The sequence below is a fragment of the Syngnathoides biaculeatus genome, chromosome 2, assembly GCF_019802595.1.
Source record: "Syngnathoides biaculeatus isolate LvHL_M chromosome 2, ASM1980259v1, whole genome shotgun sequence".
Taxonomy (NCBI): domain Eukaryota; kingdom Metazoa; phylum Chordata; class Actinopteri; order Syngnathiformes; family Syngnathidae; genus Syngnathoides; species Syngnathoides biaculeatus.
The window spans coordinates 42,953,783-42,978,779 of NC_084641.1; the positions used below are offsets into that span (position 1 = coordinate 42,953,783).

Below are 24,997 nucleotides of genomic sequence, written 5' to 3' on the forward strand. Positions count from 1 at the left end.
TTTCTGTCACAACTTGCAGAGACGTTTGGTCAATATTTTCATGAAGATACCAAAGAAGTACACGTAAAATGGGTACCCATTTTCTGTTGATTCTTTGGAAAATGTTACTTTGCCATCATCCCTGTGGTACCCCAGCTCCTCAGGGTTCCCTTTGAAAACATTTAAAATTGCATTGGAGCAAAGTGGACCTGGGCTCCTTCTGGGATGCTGTCTGAAAGGATTACCCATGTCTGGCACCAAGGGCATTGAAGCAACTGCTCCCATTCACAGCTACATACTGTATTTCTGTGAGTCAGGATACTCTAGAACAAAGCCGGAAAGATGACTTAGAGCAACACTGGAGGCAACCCTGAGAGAGCATTTCACCTTTTTCCACCCAGACCAGATCTGGTTGTGTCTGAGAAGCAGATCCAAGTGTCTAATTTAGACACTTGTCCCATGCAAAAATGAAGACTGGTAGCAATTCTTAAATTCATTCATATATTTTCATTTGCACTATTCAAATGTAATACCTATTTTATTACCTCAATTTATTAGTCATTTGAATTTTTACATGCTTTTTCCTGAGGTGAAATCTATTACGGTCCTTAGTTTTGTGTTAATGTGCTTGATTTGAGACAAAAGCCATGCTAGATTTGTGTCAGGAATTTGGTGCCTGTTTTGCGTAGTTGTCAAAGCTGTAGACTCATTTCATGTCAATACAGCACAAAATAAAGGGTCTCTTTATGTCTGTATTCAAACCTTTGGTTTTCACAATCTTTCTTTGTACAGTGAAATAATTCCCTCCTGTCCTTCCATTTGGATAGTGCAGGCGATAGTTATTCCAAGTGTTGCCCAAGCCTTCATCTTTCTCCCCTCATTTTACTCATCCATCTCATAAATTCAGGTAACTAACAAGCAGTCTGACTCAAAAACACGTGATTAGCACCTAGTTGATGTCACACTCTCTCAATGAGAAGTAATAAAGTTGACAAAGTGACTCATGTAAGTCCATCCATCCATTGGCTACCACTTTTCCGGGTCGGGTTGCGGGGGAAGTAGCTTCAGCAGGAATACCCAGATGTCTCTTTCCCCAGCCAGTTCTTCCAGCTCTTCTGGAGGGATCCCGATGTGTTCTCAAGGCAGCCGAGAGACATAGTCTCTCCAGCGTGTCCTGGGTCATCCTCGGGGTCTCTTTCCAGTGGGACATGCCCGGACCAACTCACCAGGGAGGCGTCCAGGAGGCATCCGAATCAGATGCCCCAGCCACCTCATCTGGGTCCTCTCAATGTGGAGGAGGACACTGCCCCCCTCCCGGATGACCAAGCTTCTCACCCTATCTCGAAGAGAGCCCAGACACCCTGCGGAGGAAGCTCATTTCGGCCGCTTGTATTCGGGATCTTGTTCTTTTCGTCACAACCCACAGCTCATGCCCATAGGTGAGGGCAGGAACATAGATTGAATTGAGAGCTTCGCCTTTCGACTTAGCTCCCTCTTCACCACAACGGACCGATACAAAGTCCGCATCACTGCAGATCCTGCACCGTCTGTCAATCTCCCGCTCCATTCTTCCCTCAGTAGTGAACAAGACCCCAAGATACTTGAACTCCTCCACTTGGGGCAGGATCTCATCCCCAACCTGGAGTGGGCACGCCACCCTTTTCCGACTGAGGACCATAGTCTTGGATTTGGAGGTGCTGATTCTCATCTCAGCCGCTTCACACTTGGCTGCGAATCGCTCCAGTAAGAGCTGGAGATCACTGCTTGATGCAGCCAACAGAACCACATCATCCACAAATAGCATAGATGCGATGCTGAGGCCAGCAAACCGGATACCGTGACGGCTTGGCTGCGCCTAGAAATTCTCTTCATAAAAGTTATGAACAAAATCTGTGACAAAGGGCAGTCTTGGCGGAGTCCAACTCTCACCGGAAACGAGTCCGACTTATTGCCGGCAATGCAGACCAAACTCTGACAGTGGTCGTACAGGGACAGAACAGCTCGTATCTGGGGATTCGGTACCCCATACTCCCGAAGAACCCCCCAACAGGATTCTCAGAGGGACATGGTCAAATGCCTTCTCCAAGTCCACGAAACACGTGGAGACTGGTTGGGCAAATTCCCATACACCCTCGAGGAATCCTGCCGAGGGTGTAGAGCTGGTCCCACTGTTCCACAGCCAGGATGAAAACCACATTACTCCTCCTGAATCAGAGACTTGACTTCCCTACGGACCCTCCTCTCCAGTACCCCCGAGTAGACCTCACCAGGGAGGCTGAGGAGTGTGATCCTTCTATAGTTGGAACACACTCTCCGGTCACCCTTCTTAAAAAGGGGGGCCACCACCCCAGTCTGCCAATCCAGAGACACTGTCCCCTCCCCGATGTCCACGCGATGTTTCAGAGGCGTGTCAACCAGGACAGTCCCACAACATCCAGAGCCTGTAGGAACTCTGGGCGAATCTCATCCACTCCCGGGGCCCTGCCACCAAGGAGCTTTTTAACCACCTCGGTGACCTCAACCCCAGAGATAGAAGAGCCTGCCTCAGAGCACCCAGACTCAGCTTCCTCGTGGGAAGGCGTGTTGGTGGAATTGAGGAGGTCTTCAAAGTATTCTCCCCACCGATTCACAACATCCCAAGTTGAGGTCCGCAGCGTCCCATCCCCACTATTCACAGTGTTGAAGGTGCACTTCCTCCTCCTAAGACGCCGGACGGTGGACCAGAATTCCCTTTAAGCCATCCTGAAGTCGTTCTCCATGGCCTCACTGAACACCTCCCAGGCCCGGGTTTTTGCCTCAGTGATCACCGAAGCTGCATTCTGCCTGGCCAGCCGATACCTATCAGCTCCCTCGGGAGTCCCACAGGCCAGAAATGCCCGATAGGACTCCTTCTTCAGCTTGACAGCATCCCTCACTGTTGGTGTCCACCAACGTGTTCGTGGGTTTCCGCCACGACAGGCGCCGACCACCTTACGGCCACATCTCCAGTCGGCTGCCTCAGCAATGGAGGCGCGGAACATCATCCACTCGGATTCAATGTCCCCCGCCTCCTCTGTGACGTGAGCAAAGTTCTTTCGGAAGTGGGAGTTGAAATTCCTTCTGACAGGGGAATTTGCCAGCCGTTCCCAGCAGACCCTAACAATACATTTGGGCCTGCCACGTCGTACTGGCATCTTGCCCCACCATCAGAGCCAACTCACCACCAGGTGGTGATCAGTTGACAACTCCGCCCCTCTCTTCACCCGAGTGTCCAAGACATGCGATCGCAAGTCCGATGACACAACCACAAAGTCGATCGAACTGCGCCGTAGGGTGTCCTGGTGACAAGTGCATATGTGAACACCCTTATGTAATCAGTGATGAGCATAGAAGTCCAGTACCAGAACACTACTCGTGTTCTGATTGGGGGGGTTGTTCTTCCCAATCGCACCCTTCTAGGTCTCACTGTCATTGGCCACGTGGACATTGAAGTCCCCCAGCAAAATGATGGAGTCGCCAGAGGGGGCGCTCTCCAGCACTCCCTCTAAGGACTCCAAAAAGGGTGGGTACGCTGCTCTGCTGTTTGGTGCATAAGCACGAACAACTGTCAGGACCCGTCCCCCTACCTGCAGGCAGAGCGAGTCTACCCTCTCATCCACTGGGGTAAACCCCAACGTACAGGCCCCGAGCCGGGGGGGCAATAAGTATACCCACACCTGCTCTGCGTCTCTCCCCGTGGGCAACTCCAGAGTGGAACAGAGTCCAACCCCTCTCAAGAGGAGTGGTGCCAGAGCACAAGTGGTGTGTCGAGGCGACTCCGACTATATCTAGTCGTAACTTCTCAACCTCACGCCCCAACTCGGGCTCCTTCCCTGCCCAAGAGGTGACCTTCCATGTCCCTAGAGTTAGTTTCTGTAGCCGGGGATCGGATCACCAATGTCCCCACCTTTGGCCAACGCCCAGCTCACATTGCACTCGACCCCTATGGCCCCTCTCACAGGTGGTGAGCCCACGGGAAGGGGGACCCACGTTACCCTTTCGGGCTATACACAGCTGAGCCCCATGGGTGCAGGCCCGGCCACCAGGCGCTGCCTTTGACCCTCACCTCCAGGGACTCATGTAAGTATGTGGGACAAATGTGTGATTTAGAAGGCACCCTGTGAGAGTAAGTCCAGTCAGACTACAATGGAGACAGGGGACAGAATTATCCAACTCTGTGCTTACTTGTATCCTTATCCTCATCTTGTCTCATCTCATTTTTCCAAAGTCCTCATCTCTGGGTTTCTGTTCTTGTCTTCTCATCATCTATATCATTTCATGTACCATGGTCTCATGTGTCCTGATCATTGTTACTGTGATCTCATACAGTAGTGTTCAAATTAATAGCAATCCAATGTGACTAACCAGATTAATCCACGTTTTCTGTATATTTTTTACTCATTCTGTTATACAAGTCAAAGAAATAAATTTGTTGTGATGCGTTCAAGAAAATATCAGTGTGCCATTGATTTTACAAACTCAAAACTATTTTGTATAAACTTTTTTGTTTCTAGGATTTAACAATCATTTGAATCACTACTATTTTGTTGTATGACCAAGATTCCTTAACAGCATTCCACAATCCATTTACATTTCTTGGCTTTGCTTCAGAAACAGCATTTTTTTGTGTCACCCCACAAATTCTTGAGATTATGGTCTGAGGTTAGGGGTGGCCACTCCTTAACGTTAACTTGGTCGGTCTGTAACCAAGATTTTGCATATTTCCTGGTGTGTTTTTGGGACACTCTCTTGTTGAAACACCCACGTCAAGGGCATGTCCTCTTCAGCGTAAGGCAACATGATCTCTTCAAGTATTTTGACATATGCAAACCAATTCATGATCCCTGGCATGTGATAAATAGGCTCAAAACCATCTAGAGAAGAGAAACATGCCCATACGATGATGCTTGGATCACCCATGCTACACTCTTTTCACTGTGTACTTTGACTTGAATTCAGAGTTTGGTGGTCGTCTCACAAACTGTCTCCGGCCCCTGCACTCAAAAAGAACAATTTTACTCTCATCGGTCAAAAAAAATGTTCCTCTGTATCTCTGTAGGCCAGTTGATGTGTTATTTGGCAAATTGTAGCCTCTTCTGCACATGCCTTTTTTTTTTAACAGAGGGACTTTGCGGGATTATTCTTGTGGATTAGTTTCAGACAGTCACAGTACTTAAAGGTAACACCAGACTGTCTTTGATCATCTTGGAGCCGGTTATTGGCTGAGCCTTTGCCATTCTAGTTATTCTGTTATCCATTCTGATGTTTGTCTTCCATTTTCTGCCACGTGTCTCTGGATTTGGTCTCAATTTTAAGGAAATAGATGATTTTAATCTTTAGCCTTTGATTTTTTTTTTTTTTTTTTGCACATCTTTCTAAGGTTTCCTCGCTATTCAAACTTAATCAAAGTATAGTGCTACCTCTACTTATGAACATCTCTAGTGACGAAAAATTCAGGTTACGAAACGCCTCCTCAGAAAAATATTCTCTAGTTATGAAGGAAAATTCAGCATACGAAAGGGAAAAATATGCATTGGATTCCCCAAATTCCGCCGAACGTCAACAATCCTGTATCTTGGTTTGTGTAATGCGATAGAGCTGCTCTCACATTGGCTGTCGCCATAGCATCTTCCTGGCATCACATTGGCTAGGAGAGACCTTAATCTTTACACATGATGCACATCTGTATCTTGGTTTGTGTGGGGCGATAGAGCTGCTCTCCCATTGGCTTTCGCCTTAGCATTTTCCTGACATCCCATTGGCTACGAGGGACGTCACTCTTTTCCCATGATGCTTTTTGATTCCTTTGCACACTCAGGGACCGAATCACGCTAGCCTTGTCACGAGCTAACAGCAGGGATGAGAATTTTCCGCCAATCGGCAGATTTACGACTTTTTCAGACCAAAATGACCATTCTCGAGATAAGCGCAAATCCGTTGAGAAAATTTCGGGGGTAGGGTAACGTGCCCCTGCCTCTCGGTGGTGGGCTCCGAGCTGCAAGTTCAGCTTAGTGCTAGCACAAGCACGACTATCATATGCCATTCTAACTTGCTCGGTAGTGTAAATATTTCCATTTTGCAACATAAACATTAAAACTTGTTTGCGGCAGATTACTCGATTGGACAACAGAGTTATACAGTATAATGATCCAATCGTGTTAGTGGTTAATCGAGTTTCACCATTGCCATGTACATGTGTTCTCGGTTCTCAGAAATCGCAGTGTAACTTGTTAGTTAGCCAAGTAATGGCGCGTGGGACTTAGCGCGAACTGAACGACGGTGTGTTCAAAGTTTTACGATGGTGAAAGTGTTAGAAAAAAAAAAAGATGACGATCGAGCGAGGGCAATTGATAAGGATGCTGGAATCAAAAACTGTTTCAGACGGGCGTGGCTTGAAAAAAGTGTAACCATGCAGATAGGACCGAAAATGGTATCAACATGTCTAACCGAACACATACAGAAAGTGGACATTCCCGGCAAAGTGCTGTGCACTCTGTGTTCCAATAAGAGCAAAAAATATCCAGGAGGAAACTCAACCCCCAACAGCCCCCCATCGACAGACATTTTGTGTCTTTTTCCAAATTGGTCACTCTCATCCCTGATAATGTAGTTATTCACATACTGAAATGATGACCGAACTATCCACATACCTACCACCCTTCAGGTGATGTATTTTTTTAACAATTCTTGCAGTGAACACTATGGGGCTGATTTGAAAATGTAGTAGTTCTTTCCTTTGTATTATTCACGGTCAGACGATCACTGGTCAAAAGTTTCTTGACCCTCTAATAGTTCTCCTTAATAAACTCAAGAACTGGTTCAAGCTGTGGCTAAATGATAGGCGGATCATGTTTCATGCAATATGACAGAATGTTATTGTGCCATGATTGCTGTACACAACAGCATTGTGCAGTGTTGTCTGTCTGTGGGATGCTCCAAACTGGACTTGCTGGACCTCCTTTGCATATTTGCACTGCCAGTTTTCTACCTCGTCGATGATAATAGTTTCTTCATTCAGTAATCTGTGCAAGGACTGGAGTGACGTGTGTTGGTGATGGGTGTTTCAGAGGTGCTTGGACATTTTAGTTTTTATTTCTGCTTCAAAATCTTCAAAAAGGTGCTCCGGACTACTGTCACATGTCCGTTTTATTGTTTTTGTAAAAGTGACCTTCTCTCCATTCTCATCCCTGTAACAGACATGGGATAAGTCCAACTTTTTCATTTTTTTTGGCAAGTTTATTCATCTTTCTTCACCATGAGCCCCAAGAAACCTGAGTGACGTTAGGTTGTGTGCGTACGTTCGTACGTATTTTTCTATCGGCTGTCACAACATTCAGGTACATTTGATCAATATTTTCATGATTATATATATTTATTTATTCTCTTCATATATTTGCTCAACGCCAAAGGTAAATGAACACATTTTATTAATTCTTTAGATGATGTACTTTGCTTATTTTTGGCGAGGAGGGGGGCCTTGAATGGATTATGCTATAAAATGCACGTCTACTTACAAATAATTCACGTTATGAAACTACTTCCGGAACAGAATAATTTCATATGTAGTGGTACCACTGTACGCTGTTCTTCTGAACAATGTGTTGAATGACACATTTTCTTCAGGCTTCGAAGGAGAAATGCATGTTCAATAGATGCTGGGTGCATCCCGAAATCAGGGTCACCTGATTAACACATGGTTTTTACAAAATTGATCACCTCATGATTGAATGCTAACACGTCTTTCAACAAATTGCCCAATGGATGGATCCGTGAGAATAATTGACTGCTCCCTTTTGAATAATCAGTGAGCATCATTTTCTCCGCCCATGCTGTACACAGCCGCAATCTCTTACCCACAAACAGAGTGCGTGTTTACTTTAACATGAATTGCGAGTGTATAGTCCCGCTTATAACCGATTCAGAAATATGGTGCTTCAATGTGGCTCGGGAACGTGTAATGGAGACGAATGCTTTCCAGAGAGATTACTGGGAGGGTTCAAGCGTTTTTTCCATGATTAAACACATCACGTGAATAAAAATATTTTGGTCTTACATTTACGTGTACAGTCCGTATGTTCAGACCGATAGAGGACACACACACTGCCATAATTTATGTAAATTAATTATCCACTATGAACATAGACATTTCGAATCAACATATTTATAGAGTATAAAAATGCAAACTTACCCTGCTTTGCGTGAACAATAGGCATCAGAAATCGCATTTGATCTCCAACATTGGTTTATGAGGTGGTTGATTCTTTCGCATGGACGGCCAACACTATGCAGAAACCTTAACTGGTATTCCTGTTTGGGAAACCTTGACATCATGAATATATCCCTGTTGAAAGTAACTCAGACCTTTCTGTTCACTCTGTCAATATTTCTGATACCATCGGCAGAAAGGAAACAGAAATCCTATCGGGAATTTGCGCTGATGACACATAACATGCTTTGGATGCACCGCGTCCGCCATTTTGATCAGTAAGTAGCCGTGGCTTAGGCACTCTGCGTGGATCTATCCATTGTACTGCCTTAAAAGTATGTATATCATGAATGCTGGGTCTTGTTGGTTTTCTGAGAAGCTACTGCACCTACTGGTAAAAAATACAGTAAAAAAATGGATGAATGCGGTTAGTCACATTGGACTATTATTTTGAACAGTGCGGTATTTACTCACTATTGTTTCTTGTCTCCTCCTCATATATCCTTATCTCTAAAGACCTCATCTTTGTTTATGCTTGTCTCGTGTGGTGCAGAGTTGATAGAAAGCGCCATGTACCTGTTCAGGGCGACGGACGATCATACATACCTGCAGCTTGGCCTGGATGCTGTTGAGTTCTTTGAGCGGATCGCCAAGACGCCATGCGGCTATGCCAGTGTGAGTGCCTCACTTGCAGTATTGGCGCATAGGCGTTGGTGCAAGCTGTTAGCGTTGTGCTTTCAGGTGAAAGACCTGCGAGACCACCAGCTTGAAAACAGAATGGAGTCTTTCTTCCTTGCTGAGACCATCAAGTATCTGTACTTACTCTTTGACCCAACCCACTTCTTACACAACAGTGGGACAGAAACATGGGTTGAAGGCGGGGAGGACGGCCACTGCATTCTGAGCTCAGGGGGCTACATTTTCAACACAGAGGCCCACCCGCTGGATCCTGCGGCGCTCTACTGTTGCAGCAACCACGGCCGCGAGCAGCAGGACCTCAGTGATATTCTGCTTGGTCTTTCACAGTCCACTAAACAAAATGGTATCCTATGGGAAGGTTCTCCGTTTAATGACAAATCAGCGAGCATTGCTCTGAAAGTAGATAAGGGGAAGATAGAACCCCCACTGTCATGTCACATTCAACCTTTCAGGAATCGACTCTCTGTCCTGGGACAAGTTTTTAATGATCAACACCTAACCTAATGTGATCTGTAACTTAATCAATGATTCTTTCTTTACTATATGAGTACAATCGATTTTTATTTATCATGACCTTGTGCAGTATCTTTTCTCTATTTCTGTGTTTGCAGTCTATTCGCACCTGCATCCTTATCGCATGGCCTCATCATGTGTTTTCTCATGCCCTCTGCAAATCCCGTACATCACCTGAACCTTTACCTCAGGTCTCCTATAATTTCATGTAGGAATAATTGTGATCATAATTATCATACATTTGCTTCCAATAAAGAAATGCTTTGCTCTGCTCTCGATACCGTGGCAGCCTCCTAGCAGGAGATAGCAAGAACAAAAACATCTAATCATCAGAACTGCTGCGTGTTAAAGAAATGACCACACATGTATTCAGCAATCTCACGCACATGAACAAACGTACGCCTTGTTTCAAACTGTTTTGCTTGTCATCTCCTTTTTGTAACATCCATGTAAATAAGGCGTGTCTCAAAACTAAATAAATAGAGGTGCTGAGGAGAGTATAATCAGAGAGTGCAGTGGGGAATTGTACGAGACAGTTCCTTTCCTCTCTCCTTGCGAGACTTGAACTGGTGTCTTTGTTTCCTTTTTTATCCTGTTTAATGAATGTCTGATTGGTGAACCTGACATTTACTTGGTCCTTCGTGCCGGATCTCAAGATACCTGAGGTTTCCAGGGGCCGAGTCGACGTCCAGGCAAAGACCGTGGCCACTGCACTTGAGACCCTTTCCGGGACTGGGCCTCGACTTTGCGTCTGGAGGCTGAGGGTTGATGAGAAGCTGAAGAAAGTGAAGACATCTCTGGTGAGTAGGAAAGTACCACACTCATGAGGAATGAGTGAATGCGCGTCTGGGTGACTGCGGCAGAACCAAACCTCGAGAATACTAGTCACTATCGAGTAGACTAGTCTATAAAACTGAGAAAAGGGCAAGGTGTGTGCTGTACGTGAGCGCTATGAAACGTGTGCATGTGTAAAAGTGTGAGTGGAGGTTGGCTACCTCATTTGAACAGGAAATTGAGTGACAACTGTTTAAGGATGCAGAGGTAAGAATTCTCCGCCACTTGTGGTAGAAGCTTGAGAATGACCTCAAACGGAACGTAATTGTCACCCTGTTGAGGGGAAGTCAGTTTAGTCACCCTAGGTGAACCACTGACTCCAACAGGGGAAAAACAAATAGCAAAATAGTTGAGAAATAGCAAAATAGTTGAAACACAATATCTGAAAAAAAAAATAATAATAATAATAATGATGTGTAAGGACTAGAAGTTTGTAGAAAGCAATGTCCTACTAAAACAAAACATCTAATTTGTGGATAACACAATATGACTTTGCTGGCCAGCTCAACATATACACAAAAAATATATATAGTTAACCTGCAGGATAAAATAAGAGAAACACACACACGCGGAAAAAAAAACAAAAACAAAAAAAAAAAAAAAAAAAAAAAAAGCTGGACTCAAGATGTTGTGAAAACGGCCATGAAAGGTATCATATCTCATAAAGTTGATGTAACATAATTCGTCCAGGGAACGGAAGACTTGAGAAATTCTTACCACTTAAATAGTGTGGAAGTACAACAAATTTGGATGACAGCAAAGTACTTTCTCACAGCAGCCGGGAGTTCAAGGGTTAATATCGTGCACTTCTGCTAGATTTAAAAAAAAAAAAAAAAAACCATTTTTTTTCTGCCATTGGAAGAGCAAAATAAAACAACAATGAACCATTTGAAGAATATAGAATTGGAATAAATGCATGTTTTAAAGCAAACATTGGCATTCCTGAAGATCACACTCCAGGGAGTGTGTATCAAGGGCAATTAAAAAAATGCTCTTCATGTGAATTCAAATAATCCTATAAAACTGAGAAAAGGGCAAGGTGTGTGCTGTACGTGAGCGCTATGAAACGTGTGCATGTGTAAAAGTGTGAGTGGAGGTTGGCTACCTCATTTGAACAGGAAATTGAGTGACAACTGTTTAAGGATGCAGAGGTAAGAATTCTCCGCCACTTGTGGTAGAAGCTTGAGAATGACCTCAAACGGAACGTAATTGTCACCCTGTTGAGGGGAAGTCAGTTTAGTCACCCTAGGTGAACCGCTGACTTCAACATGGGAAAATCATCCAGCAAAATAGTTGACACAGACGATTTTAGACAAAAATTACCATGTAAGGACTGGAAGTTTGTAGAAAGCCAATGTCCTTCTAAAATAAAATATCTAGATTCATGGATATCAAAATATGGCTTTGCTGGCCAGCTCAATATGCAAAAAATAGTTGACCTGCAGGATAAAATAAACACACACAAAACTGATTAAAAAAAAATGAGTAGAGATGGCTGTGATGATACAGTTTTGGATATTAATAGCCATAAAAAGAAAATAAGGGGAAAAAAGGATAGAAAAGGAAGAACAGGAAAAAGTTGACGATAAGAAAGAGGAATCAATTATGTTTCATAGAAAGGAAGATGATGAGACAGGACCAGTAGGAGTAAGGCAGGAAGGGAAGCAGGGAGTTACACACCCACACACCACCACCCCAGTTATAACGCCAACTGCTCCGGGGTATCCAGTGCTGTATCCGCCTTTACCCCCTTCACCTCCCCCACACTATGGAGGAACAAATAAAAGAGTAACTAGATCAGGAGGAGCAGAAATGGAATGGTCAAAAACATGGGGAAAGACTTTCTCTCCCATGCCAAAAATAAAACAGTCCGACGAAAGCATTGAAGAAACATATCCCATGATAGAAGTGGCAAATCCTAATATTCAAGAGGATCAACTACCCACCATTTTGGTACATAGAACCTGGACTCAAGATGATGTGAAAAGGGCCATAGAAGGTATCACATCTCATGAAGTTGATGTAACAGAATTCGTCCAGGGAATGGAAGACTTAAGAAAGTCTTACCACTTAAATGGTGTGGAAGTACAACAAATTTGGATGACAGCAATGAAGGGAGATTGGCACAGTATCAGAGGAGATTGGAACCCAAAAGATAAGAACGAATTACTTCCCCACCACAGTAGGGAACTTAATCATCACGTTAAAGGATTAATAGAACGCACTTCTGCTAGATTCAGACAAAGAGCTAATTATCCTGCCATTGGAAGAGCAAAACAAAAAGACGAAACATTTGAAGAATATAGAATCACAATGACTGTATGTTTTAAACCAAACAGCGGCATTCCTGAAGATCACACTTCAGGGAGTGTGTATCAAGAGCAATTAAAAAAATGCTCTCCGTGCTAATTCAAATAATTCTATAAAACAATAGATTGAAAAACATTGGGTTGACAAACCAACTGGAACCCTGGAGCAATACATTAACCAAGCACTACACGCAGATAGAGTGCTACAAAATGAGAAAAAGAAAGTTGACAGCTTTCTGACAGAGGAAGGAGAAATTTATGGAGCTTTATGCGAAACATTTAATAATCGTGGCCGCAGACGAGGAAGAAGCAGGGGAGGCGTAATGGGGAGGAGGCGTGAATTTGATCAAAAATAAATTATTTGCTGGTGTTGTGGAGAAAAAGGTCACATTTCACGTGACTGCCCTAGAAACAAAATGCCCAACACCACATGACAAGAGCAGCCACCTTCCCATCAAAATGTCACCACCGATGCTCAAGAAGCGGATATTGAATTAAATTTACAGGAAATTCTTGCATTAGACGTGGCTAGACCTGAGGTGGAACTGATCGTGAACGGGAAGTCAATGAAATTTTTGTGTGACACAGGGGCATGTAAAACAGCATGTAGAGAGAGCATTCCAGGATGCACCATGTCAGGAAGGGAACTGTTTGTCAGAACAGCTCAGGGAAGGCTCTCTGTAGTCGCTGAAATGAATCCTGTATGGGTGTTAGACCCCCTGGGAGAGTCGTGTAAATTGACAATGCTCATGGTCCCAGATTGCCCTGTAAATTTGTTGGGAAGAGATGGCTTGTTCAAACTAGGACTGGGCTTAGTGCCCTCTCCAACAGGAATTACAGAAGTAAAAAGAAAAACAGAATTATTGGGAGAACAGTTGAATGTCTTACAAAATAGAAACCCAACACCCTATATTACACCTTAGACATTCCAAACAAACTTCCCACAAGAACAGGAGATCTCTTGCTGCAAACAGCTCGAGACATAATTGAACAACCACAAGATAAAATTGGGAGCGACTCACTGCATGTGACCATGTGGTACAAAAATACAGAAGGGTCTGATAAACAGTACAAGATAAAACTATTACAGAACACACCAACCAACATCACTATTGATTATCTGTACTCAGATGGTATATCAGTAGTGGTGGCAGGAGCAAGACTGACTGACAAACTAATTGCATTATACAAGGAATTGACACCCCCACATGTATCATTATACAAACAAACTGTGCAGAATTGGAAGGTTTTGGGACAATTTGTCCAGGTAGCACGAAATGTTTCTGATTGGACAGAAATAGAACCAGGCTTAGATTATAGTGAGGAGACTGAACTGTACAGAAAACCACTTCATTGGACAGTGCAAATACAAATGGGGATACACTCATACTGACCAGATGAAACAAATTTAACCCTTTTAGGCCTCACTGAGGTTGAGGAGGATTTGTTAAAAGGTGTGCCTGATAAATTATGGTCACAAGGACCATCAGATGTAGGACTCATAAAAGGAGTATTACCGATACAAATCAGATTCAAAACTGAGTACAGGCCCTGTGTGCGACAATATCCACTGAAACCAGATGCACTTGAGGGAGTAAAACCAGTACTTGATGACTTGCTGAAGGCAGGAGTGATAGTGGAGTGTAATTACTCACCATGCAACACACCCATTTTTCCTGTAAAAAAGGCCCCTCCTTTGGTGGGATGGAGGATGGTCCAGGATTTACAAGCAGTAAATTCAGCAGTAATACAAAGAGCTCCTTGTGTCCCTGACCCACACACATTATTAAACAATTTGAGACCAGACGCTGCTATCTTCACAGTGGTAGACATAAGTAATGCATTTTTCTCAATCCCAGTAGACAAAGACAGCCAGTTTTGGTTTGCATTCACGTTCAGAGGGTAAAAATATACATTCACAAGATTCCCCCAAGGGTATTGTGAAAGTCCAACAATCTATTCACAAGTAATGACAGGTAGCATGTCCAAGTTTCAACCCCCAGGGGGCAGTCAAATTATAATCTACGTAGATTATGTTCTTGTAGCTTCATCTGATCTGGAAACCTGTAGACAAGATTCGATAGCATTACTCAAGCATTTGGGAGAAGAGGGTCACAAAATAAGCAAGAAGAAACTGCAAATGTGTAGGGAACAAGTAAAGTATCTTGGTTACAGTTTGAGTAAGGGGGGACGAACAATTTTGGAAGATAGGAAGACAACCATTCTACAAGCTCCCAGACCATTAACAAAAAAACAAATTGTCATTTTTGTCATGATCCTGCTGCTCCAGCCCGGGCTGTGCTGGTGCCAGTGCGGTTGCGCTGATTGGGAGGCACACAGCTGCGCCTCATGCGGGTTGATTATCCGGCATATTTATATGACCCCGATAACGACTGGTCCGGGCCAGTTCGTTGACCTTCATGTCCCGTTCGAGTGCTCCAGTATCCCTGATCGACAACCCGTGTGTACCGACCTTCGCCTGTTCTCCGACCAACCTTGTAAGCCTGACTCCTTTGATACTTCTGTCTGCTTTGATCGTTCTCCTGTGTACCGACTCCTGCCTGCCCGCTCACCTGCTCTCTTCCCCCGACGTCCCAACTACCGCTGCTGCACCTGACTGCCTGCTCGATCCCCGACCTCGGCATATAATAAACGTTTCTCCCTGAACTACTTTGCATCGCCCGAGTCCTGCATTTAGGTCATACTCCCGTTCCGATGGGTCGTGACAATTTTTAGGCCTTACAAATGACTGCCGAGCCTGGATACCGAATTTTGCTGAAATAATGGCACCGTTATCAAAAATAATGCATGAGGAAAATTTAAAAATGACATCCCAAATAAAATAGACAGCTGGGGCAGAGCGGGCCTTTTGTGAGATGAAGCAAGTTTTGGTGTCAAGTACAGCCTTGGCATTACCTGACTATTTAAAACCCTTTGTTCAAATGGTAGATTGGAAAGGAAACTATCTGACATCAGTACTGACTCAAACCTATGGAGAAACAATGCGACCAGTGGCCTATTTCTCATCCAAATTGGATAGTGTAGCATGTGCACTTCCTCATTGCGTCAGGGCTGTGGTTGCAGCCTCAATGGCTGTTGAGAGTAGTTCCTCCATCGTGCTTTTTCACCCACTAACACTAAGGGTGCCACATGCCGTGTCAGCCCTACTGCTTCAGCTAGACCTCTATCATGCATGCCCATATTGCTATCTCAGCCACACCTCACACTGGAAAGATGTACCGTTTTAAACCCAGCTACCCTTCTACCACTCCCTGACGAGCGGGAACAACATGACTGCCAAGAATTATCTGAACAAACTACTCAATGCAGACCAGATTTAAAAGACCAACCATTAGAAACAGGAGAAAGCCTTTTTGTAGATGGATCATCAAAAAAGGAATAATTTTGGAAAAACACAAACGGGATATGCTGTAGTAACAGAAACGCATATCTTAAAAGCTGAACCGTTGCCATCACACTATTCATCACAAGCTGCAGAATTAGTGGCACTAACTGAGGCATGTAAATTAATGAAAGAAAAATGTGTTACCATCTACACAGACAGCCAATATGCTTTTGCTACATGTCACATATTTATACTGGAAAATCAGAGGAATGGTGACATCTACAGGGAAACCAGTGACACACGCAGAGCTACTACAAAATTTGCTCAAAGCAGTTCAATTACCAAAAGATATAGCCATATGTAAATGTGCAGCACACATCAAATACAGACAAAGTATTATTAGGAAATGCACTTGCAGATAAAACAGCAAAAGAAGTAGCAGTCAAAACCTTTTGGGATTAGCTGACCATGCAACAAATGAAGACATACTTTCAAATGATGTGTTAAACAAAGTGCAACAACAAAACTTGCCAGCAGAACTAAAAATGTGGGAAAATAAAGGTGCCACATTACAAAATGGGATTTATGTCAGCACAGACACAAAACCCATTCTACCAAAAAATCTTTTTAAGTGGGCGGCAATATTGAGCCAAGTTGTTACCCAAAACCATAATCATAATTTGATACTGCACAGACTGAGTCAGACATTTTTAAAGAGGTCAATAGACATTCAGTTTCAAAACTAAATATTCATATAATCAAATAATTTTAATCATCAACATCTTCATCATCATCATCATCTCCACTGCTGATCTCAACATCAGTATCATGGTTTCTGTCCACCCTTGCCCTCTTTGCGGGAACGCCAAACATCCCAGATTTTTCAATATCATCTCTCTCCATTTTAGTTTTTCTTCTGATATTCATGTATTTCTCCAGTGCTGATTGAATAATTTCTGATATTGATTTCTGGTTCCAGATGAGGTTATTAACCTTGGTGAGAAGAAGATCTTCCATTGTTGAGTGAGTCATATTAAGCCTCCTGTCAGACAGCATGACTGTTAAGTGACTGAAGCCCCCTTCAACTGTACTGTTGCTCATGCCAATGCACAGAACAATCTCCACCAACAAACAAATGTTGGGAAATTCCTTCCTTCTGTAATTAAAGATCCTTTCTCACAGCAACATTGCCTTCATACCTTTTCAGAAATATTTCACTACATGACGAAGATCCTTCCATTCACTTTTGATCTTGGATCTGTCAAAGCCACTCATACTGAGTGTGACTTCAAAGTGGGAAGCCAGGAATTGGAAATCCCCCCCAGTTAGCTGGGTCGAGCCAGAATATTTTGGTGTAGATCTCATGAAATGTTTCAAACCTCTTTTTCAAATACAATCCTGGAATGAGGGTAAAGAAAGTGATTTCGGCTGTTGAATATGTTTCACTGCTTGCGCTACATTTTTCATTGGTTTGTATGACAGTGCTTGATACTCCCAATTTGCTTCTTTACTTTTCAAGTGGCCTGATCTTGGATATTTGTACTGGAGTTCATCATTTGAAAACTTGAAACCTGATGATCTCATCAATTCAGCAGGTGTAGAAACTTCCTCTTCAATCATGTCTTGAATGTAATTTATGGTCCTCTCAACTGCAGGGGCTACCTCAAATGATTGCAGGTAATTTTTCTCAAATTGAGGGGAAATCTTGGCCACACCCTCTAGTATCTTCTTACAACACACTGCAAGAAATTGGTAATTCTGTAATTTCCTCAAACCACAAGTGAGCTTTGCCTTTGATTTAGCATCTTTAAGATTCTCTATTGAGTTTTCTATAGATTGAGCCAGAATGATCCAATTGTGGAGCACGTTTCTAATTTTTACAATTTACAACGCGTGTGCCGTGCACTTTCTTCATTTTGTAGACTTGGAACATCTAATCCCTCAGCTGTTTCTTTCATGTGGCTTGCAATTTTCGGTGATTTCTTGAAAAGGTAGAAGAGCTGTGTCATGAAGTCACAAACAACGTTAAACTCTTTGTTCTTTAACAATGAATCTTTAACAGCCAGCTCAAGTCGGTGTGAAACACAGTGGATAGTGATCAGCCAATCATGACCATCGTTCTTCAGCTGTGTTAGTAATCCATTGTAGACACCAGTGTTCACCGCTGCTCCATCAGATGTAGCCACAACAAGTTGTTTTGTGTACTTGTCTTTCGAGACTACCTGTTGTCAAAATAAATAAATAAAATGGCATCATATAAATTAAAGTTATTACTGGTAAAATGACTATCATTTTAAACTCATCAAGAATCCAATAAATGAAATATATTTAATGCATTCATAATTAATGAAGATTTATTAATAAAGTCAGAAATATAAGTACTACTCTGTCACATTAGGGAGTACTCTTTTGTTTTATTTAGTTTTTAGTTTTAAACATATCAAAGATACATTTTTTTCAATATATTCAATGATGGGTGTGCTTAAACTGAACATTTCTACAAAACATAATTCATCATATCACTCGACTCTTGGACAGTGCACTGCAGTACCTTTTCACTGTTCAGGAAGACAACATCAAGACCTTTCTTCAGAATATTGGCATTTACATCCCCAAAGCTGTCCATACCTGAAGTGCAACACAGTAATATACTGGCTGTCCACCTCTCACGACCTGGATGAAGATTAATTCCTTCTCAGAATAGGTCTTGCGAGCCTGTGAGCCATCAGTCAGCAGGGAAAATGCATTTGCTGAAGAAACGATGAGAGCCAGTTTTTCACGGACAGCTTCTGCTATGAAATGGATCATTTCTTGTGCTTTATTACTCGATTCACATCCTGCAATTGAAATTTTGTAACTTATTTAGATCTGTTTCAAATATTTTAATTAATTTTCAAATTTGGAACAAAAGATGAAAATATTTTCATGAATATTGAATTAAACATTGTTTAAAGGAAGTAGGTAATTACTACATATAAGATTCACACCATTTTGCTTTCTGCACTTTCACAATGGTTTTAAATGCAGAAAGTGGTTGTCTATTGACCGCAAGCAAATAGGCACTTCTGAATAGTTTTTTGTAAGCTTTGGTGCTTGTCTGTGTAAGCTGACAGAAATCATTGGCTGACTAGGGATGGACATCATTACAGAGGAAGTGGTGGTGCCTTGTGACTGTGAAGTACTTTCTGGAACAGCAGGCACATTATTCTGGTCAGCATGATCACTGGCTGTAGAAGCTCCCAACATTTTCTCATAATCCAGGCCAACAGAGTGGGTCTTAGATGACAAATGTCTTGAGATGGTGTGCTTGGAAATACATGTCGTTCCCACAACATATTATCTATTTCAGTCAATATTTTTACTATTAAGCTGCTGTCCTTTACGTTTTCAGCATGTCTGGCGCATAGCTTGCACCATACAATAGTCACCCATTCTGTTCCATCTTTCTTTTCTGTCATATAGCCAGTAATGCCACCCATATTAGAAAATGAACACAATTTAATTCACAATTTAAAATGTGAAAAAATTAAAGGTTTATTTTTATATATGATATGATTGATGGAAGATATGTCAAACTTACTCTTAAATTAATGAAAGTGTTAGATTTTTTTAAAAAATTCATTAACTTCATGTTATGAAATGTTAGAAAATAAAGCATATTGCTATGCATATCATGACATTTGCGAGTTATCAGAACAAATAATTTATTATTATTATTCATTTAGTGGAATAAAGTTGTGTGCACGCCTACCCTTAATCCCCCACAATGCCTCATCATGCACCTTTATCTTTGCATCGTTGCTTAACGCCAAAGGTAAGTGAATATAATTTTTTATTATTTACATTATGTATACTTTGAATGCTTATTTTTCTGGTAAATGAACAGAATTTTTACATTATTGTTGATGTTATGTACACAATGTGGGGGTCGGGCGGCTTGGAACGGATTAGGGTATTTACCTGGAAAATGTTTTTCTACTTAAAGATTGAAGTTAGGAAACAACTTCCATAACAGATTCATTTCATAAGTTGTGGTACCACGGAAGAAGCAGAAGCTTGAGGATGTACATAGCATTTAATATACATGTTTTGTGACAATGATATCTTCAATCATTGTTTTGTTTTATTATTTGTAGTTATGCTATTCTGTTTGCTGTGGTGTGATAGTTATAGTTTCAATATGACACTCTGATCTTGAAAAATATGTTGAGTAATAACTTGCCTACACTGTCACTGTGTGGTAGAGTGTAAGCCTCTTCTGTTTACATATGTAAAATAGCAATTTTTCCTCACTGCCTTGTGAGCGCCATCATACGATATCTTACACACACCCTAAAACAACATGCATACTAACAATGTAACGAGTGTGTTTAGTGATTCTTAATTGCACATCACACAACGTTAACAGATTATGGAACTCAAAATTCAAGACTTTTTAAGTGCACCTTGTGATTGTGACATTATAGTACTTTTTTGGAGGAAAAAAAAAAACTGGAAAATACATGTATGCGGGACCGGAAACAGTGAACTACGAATAGGCAAGAGGAAGCCTCACTGTACAGAGGCACGCTTTTGAAATTTTTCAAACCATTATCTGCTTGCCGAAAAGTTTCATCCTTGGGGGGGTGAATCACTCCTTGCAGTAATGGAATCTAATCTAATGTATTCAGAACAAATTAGCATGAACACCTTACTGCAGTGAACTCAGGAAGTGGAAGAGCCCTCCAGACAGTTTAAAAAAAAAAAAAAAAAGGATTGAGTTCATCAACACGATCAGTCTGATTCTAATCCTTTCGGCTTGTCCTATTAGGGGTCACCACTGTGTGTCATCTTTTTCCATGTAAGCCTATCTCCTGCATCTTCCTCTCTAACACCAACTCCCCTCATGTCTTCCCTCATAACATCCATTAACCTCTTTGGTCTTCCTCTCGTTCTTTTGCCTGGCAGCTCCATCCTCAGCACCCTTCTCCCAATAAACTCACTCTCTGGCCTCTGGACATGTCCAAACCATCTAGGTCTGCTCTCTCAAACCTTGTCTTGAAAACATCCAACTTTGGCTGTCCCTCTAATGAGCTCGTTTATTATCCTATCCAACCTGCTCACTCCTGCAGTTCTGTTTCCTGTTGTCTCTTAAGTGCCAACGTCTCTAATCTGTACATCATGGCTTCACCACCGTTTTATAAATTTTGCCTTTGATCCGAGCAGAGACTCCTCTGTCACATAACACACCAGACACCTTCCACCAGCTGTCCCAACCTGCTTGGACCCATTTGTTCACTTCCTTACCACACTCACCATTGCTTTGGATTGTTGACCCCAAGTATTTGAAGTCATCCACCCTCGCTATCTCATCTCCGTGGAGTTTCACTCTTACCCCTCCACCCCTCTCACTCACACACATATATTCTGTTTTACTTGGGCTAAACTTCATTCCTCTCCTTTCCAGTGCATACCTCCATCTTTCTAATTGTTCCTCCACCTGCTCCCTGCTTTCACTGCAGATCACAATATCATCTGCGAACATCATGGTCCAAGTGGATTCCAGTCTAACCTCATCAGTCAGCCTATCCATTACCACAGCAAACAGGAAGGGGCTCAGAGCTGATCCCTGATGCAGTCCCATCTCCACCTTAAATTCTTCTATAACACCTACAGAACACCTCACCACTTTTCTGCTGCCCTCATGTCCTGTACTATTCTGACATATTTTTCCGCCACACCAGACTTACGCATGCAGTACCTCTCTTTGTATTCTGTCATAGGCTTTCTATAGATCCACAAAGACACAATGTAGCTCCTTCTGACCATCTCTGTACTTTCCCCACTAGCATCCTCAAGCCAAATAATTTCTGTGGTACTTTTTCTTGGCATGAAACCATACTGTTGTTCGCAGATACTTACATCTATCTTGAGTCGAGCCTCCAAAACTCTTTCCCATAACTTCATTGTGTGGCTCATCAACATTATTCTTCTATAGTTCCCACAGCTCTGCACATCGCCTTTGTTCTTAAAAATGTGAACTAGCACACTTTTCCTCCATTCTTAAGGCATCTTCTCACCCGCTAGTATTCTGTTGAATAAGCTCATCATAAACTCCACAGCCACCTCTCCAAATTGCTTCCATACCTCCACAGGTAACCTTTGCCCTTCGTCCTAGCAGAGACTCTTCTGTCCCATAACACACCAGACACCTTCCGCCATTCGTTCCTACCTGCTTGGACCTGTTTCATCACTTCTTACCACACTCATGATTGCTCTGGATCGTTGACCCCAAGTATTTTAAGTCGTCCACCCTCGGTATTTCTTCTCCCTGGGAGCCACACTCTTCCCCCTCCACCCTTTTGATTCATGTACATATATTCTGTTTTACATCAGGTAATCTTCATTCCTCTACTTTTCAGTGCATGCCTCCATCTTTCTAATTGTTCCTCCACCTGCTCCCTGCTTTCACTGCAGATCAAAATGTCATCTGCAAACGTCATGGTCCAAGGGGATTCCAGTCTAACCTCATCTGTCAGCCTATCCTTTACCACAGCAAACAGGAAGTGGTTCAGAGCTGATCCCTGATGCAGTCCCACCGCCACCTTAAATTCCTTTGTCACACTCACCACTGTTCTGCAGCCCTCATACATGTCCTGTACTATTCTAACACATTGCTCCACCACACCAGACCTAAGAATGCAATCCCATAGTTGCTCCCTTGGTACTCTGTCATAGGCCTTCTCTAGATCCACAAAGACACAATGTAGTTCCTTCTGACCTTCTCTGTACTTTTCCACGAGCATCCTCAAGGCAAATTATGCATCTGTGGTACTCTTTCTAGGCATGAAACCATACTGTTGCTCGCAGATCCTTACTTCTGTCCTGAGTCTAGCCTCCACTACTCTTTCCCATTACTTCATTGTGTGGCTCTTAATCTTTATTCCTCTATAGTTTCCACAGCTCTGAACATCCCCTTTGTTCCTAAAAGTGGGAACTAGAACACTTTTCCTCCATTCTTCAGGCATCTTCTCGCCCATTAGTATTCTGTTGAGTAAGTTGGTCAAAAACTCCACTGCTACCTCTGCAAATTGCTTCCATACCTCCACAGCTAAGTCATCAGGACCAGCTGCCTTTCCATTTTTCATCCTTTGTAGTGCCTTTCTAACTTCCCCCTGCCTCTTCTACTCTTCCTTCTCTCTCATTTTCTTCAGTCATCAACTTCTCAAAGTATTCTTTCCATATTTTTTAACTCTCCTGCAATTAAAATCTTCTCAAAACATTTGTGTTGGAGAAGAACCATGAAGGGTTTTTTGTAGTAGTGGGGTCGAGTGTTTATTTTGGTTTATACCTATTGTAAAACTTTCATCGTGTTAGCCAAAATGCTGGCTCGTCTTATCGCTGGATTTTGCTCAAACACTCGGGTGGATGGATGCTCTTCACACTTTTCCAAAAGACCTGATTTGTCGTGAAAAGTGGATTGCAAGGGTTCTGGGTTCTAAATGACAGGTAGATGTATATAGAGCTATTAAAACAATAATTATGGGGGACTAATTTGTGTCACAGTTTCTAGCATATGTTACGTGTGAATTTAGATGAAATCCTCTTGGTCAAACTGGCAAAACATAAAGCACTTGTATTGCGTTTAATACAATTTAATCACACACAATACAATATAATACAAAACAATAAAATTGAAGTCCACAGACAGATTAGTAGCATGTAACACGAGCTAGCTAACTAGACTTATAGTCACCAAACTCGAAAAGCTTATTCAAAAGCAGGAATAATAAAAAGCTTAGTCGGTGTCCGACAACGTAATCCTTCTCTCAGAACGTAACAAAAGATCCGCGTCATATCGGTAGTGTCCGTTGACTTCTTCGTTAGCAGCAAGATGAACAAAAAGATCCTTCCACGTCCGACGACGTAATCCTCTCAGAACAAAACAAAATATCTGCGTCCTGTCGGTCGTGTCCGTTTACTTGTTCTTTAGCAGCAGGATGAATAAAAAACTCCATCGGCGTCAGACGACGTAATAATTCTCTCAAAGTAACAAAAGTGCCGCATCATATCGCTGGTTGCCGCAGTTAGCTGTCGTTTCACCCGATGCCGAGGTGGGCCGGGAGGCTGGATGGCCTGTGATGTCACACGGCTGGCAGGGAGGAGAAAAGGGGACCCCTGAAGTAGTTACTTCGCCCGGCATGGGTCCTCCTGAGTACGCTACATACACAAGTCATTTTCAATATTTGATCAGGTCCTCGTCTATCTGTCGGGGAGTCTGTTGTCAGAAGTGATCCGCATATTGTCTAATATGGCTCAAAATGATAAGGTAATATGGCTCCGGTCACTTAACTTGCTTCTGAGATGTTCTCTTCTTCAAAAAAGAGCTTCAGTCTCAGAAGGGGTGTCAGAAAAATCCAAAAATCTCTCTTGTTCATCTGCTACAGCAGGTGGCACGGAGTCTTCTCAATGGCCACTGTCAAACGAGAACCTCAACATCTTCATTTCTGCTACCTCCAGTTCTGCTTCCTGTTGTTTCTTCAGTGCCACCGTCTCTAATCCGTACATCATGGCCGGCCTCACCACTGTTTTGTAAACTCTGCCCTTCATCCAAGCAGAGACTCTTCTGTCACATACCACACCAGACACCTTCCGCCAGCTGTTCCAACCTCCTTGGACCCATTTCTTCACTTCCTTACCACACTCACCATTGCTCTGGATTGTTGACCCTAAATATTTGAAGTCCTCCATACTCGCTATCTCTTCTCCCTGTAGCCTCACTCTACCCCCTCCACCTTTCTCATTCACGCACATATATTCTGTTTTACTTCGGCTAATCTTCATTCCTCTCCTTTCCAGTGCATGTCTCCATCTTTCTAATTGTTCCTTTGCATGCTCCCTGCTTTCACTGCATATCACAATATCATCTGCGAACATCATGGTACAAGGGGATTCCAGTCTAACCTCATCTGTCAGCCTATCCATTACCACTGCAAACAGGAAGGGGCTCAGAGCTGATCCCTGAAGCAGTCCCACCTCCACCTTAAATTCTTCTGTCACACCTAAGGCACACCTCACCATTGTTCTGCTGCCATCATACATGTCCTGTACTTT

At 42.7% G+C, this 24,997-nt stretch overlaps 1 protein-coding gene across 10 annotated transcripts in view; it reads left to right on the plus strand.

The window, feature by feature from the left end:
* Window positions 1-9,975, plus strand: part of edem2 (ER degradation enhancer, mannosidase alpha-like 2) — a 51,738-nt gene extending 41,763 nt beyond the window's left edge. For all 10 annotated transcript variants that reach the window (XM_061806728.1, XM_061806661.1, XM_061806676.1 and 7 more), the window contains 2 exons: window positions 8,757-8,878; window positions 8,945-9,975. In XM_061806728.1, coding sequence (XP_061662712.1) covers window positions 8,757-8,878; window positions 8,945-9,406 — 584 coding nt within the window. In that variant the 3' untranslated portion in view covers window positions 9,407-9,975. The remainder of the gene's footprint in view (window positions 1-8,756; window positions 8,879-8,944) is intronic.
* Window positions 9,976-24,997: the final 15,022 nt, after the last annotated feature.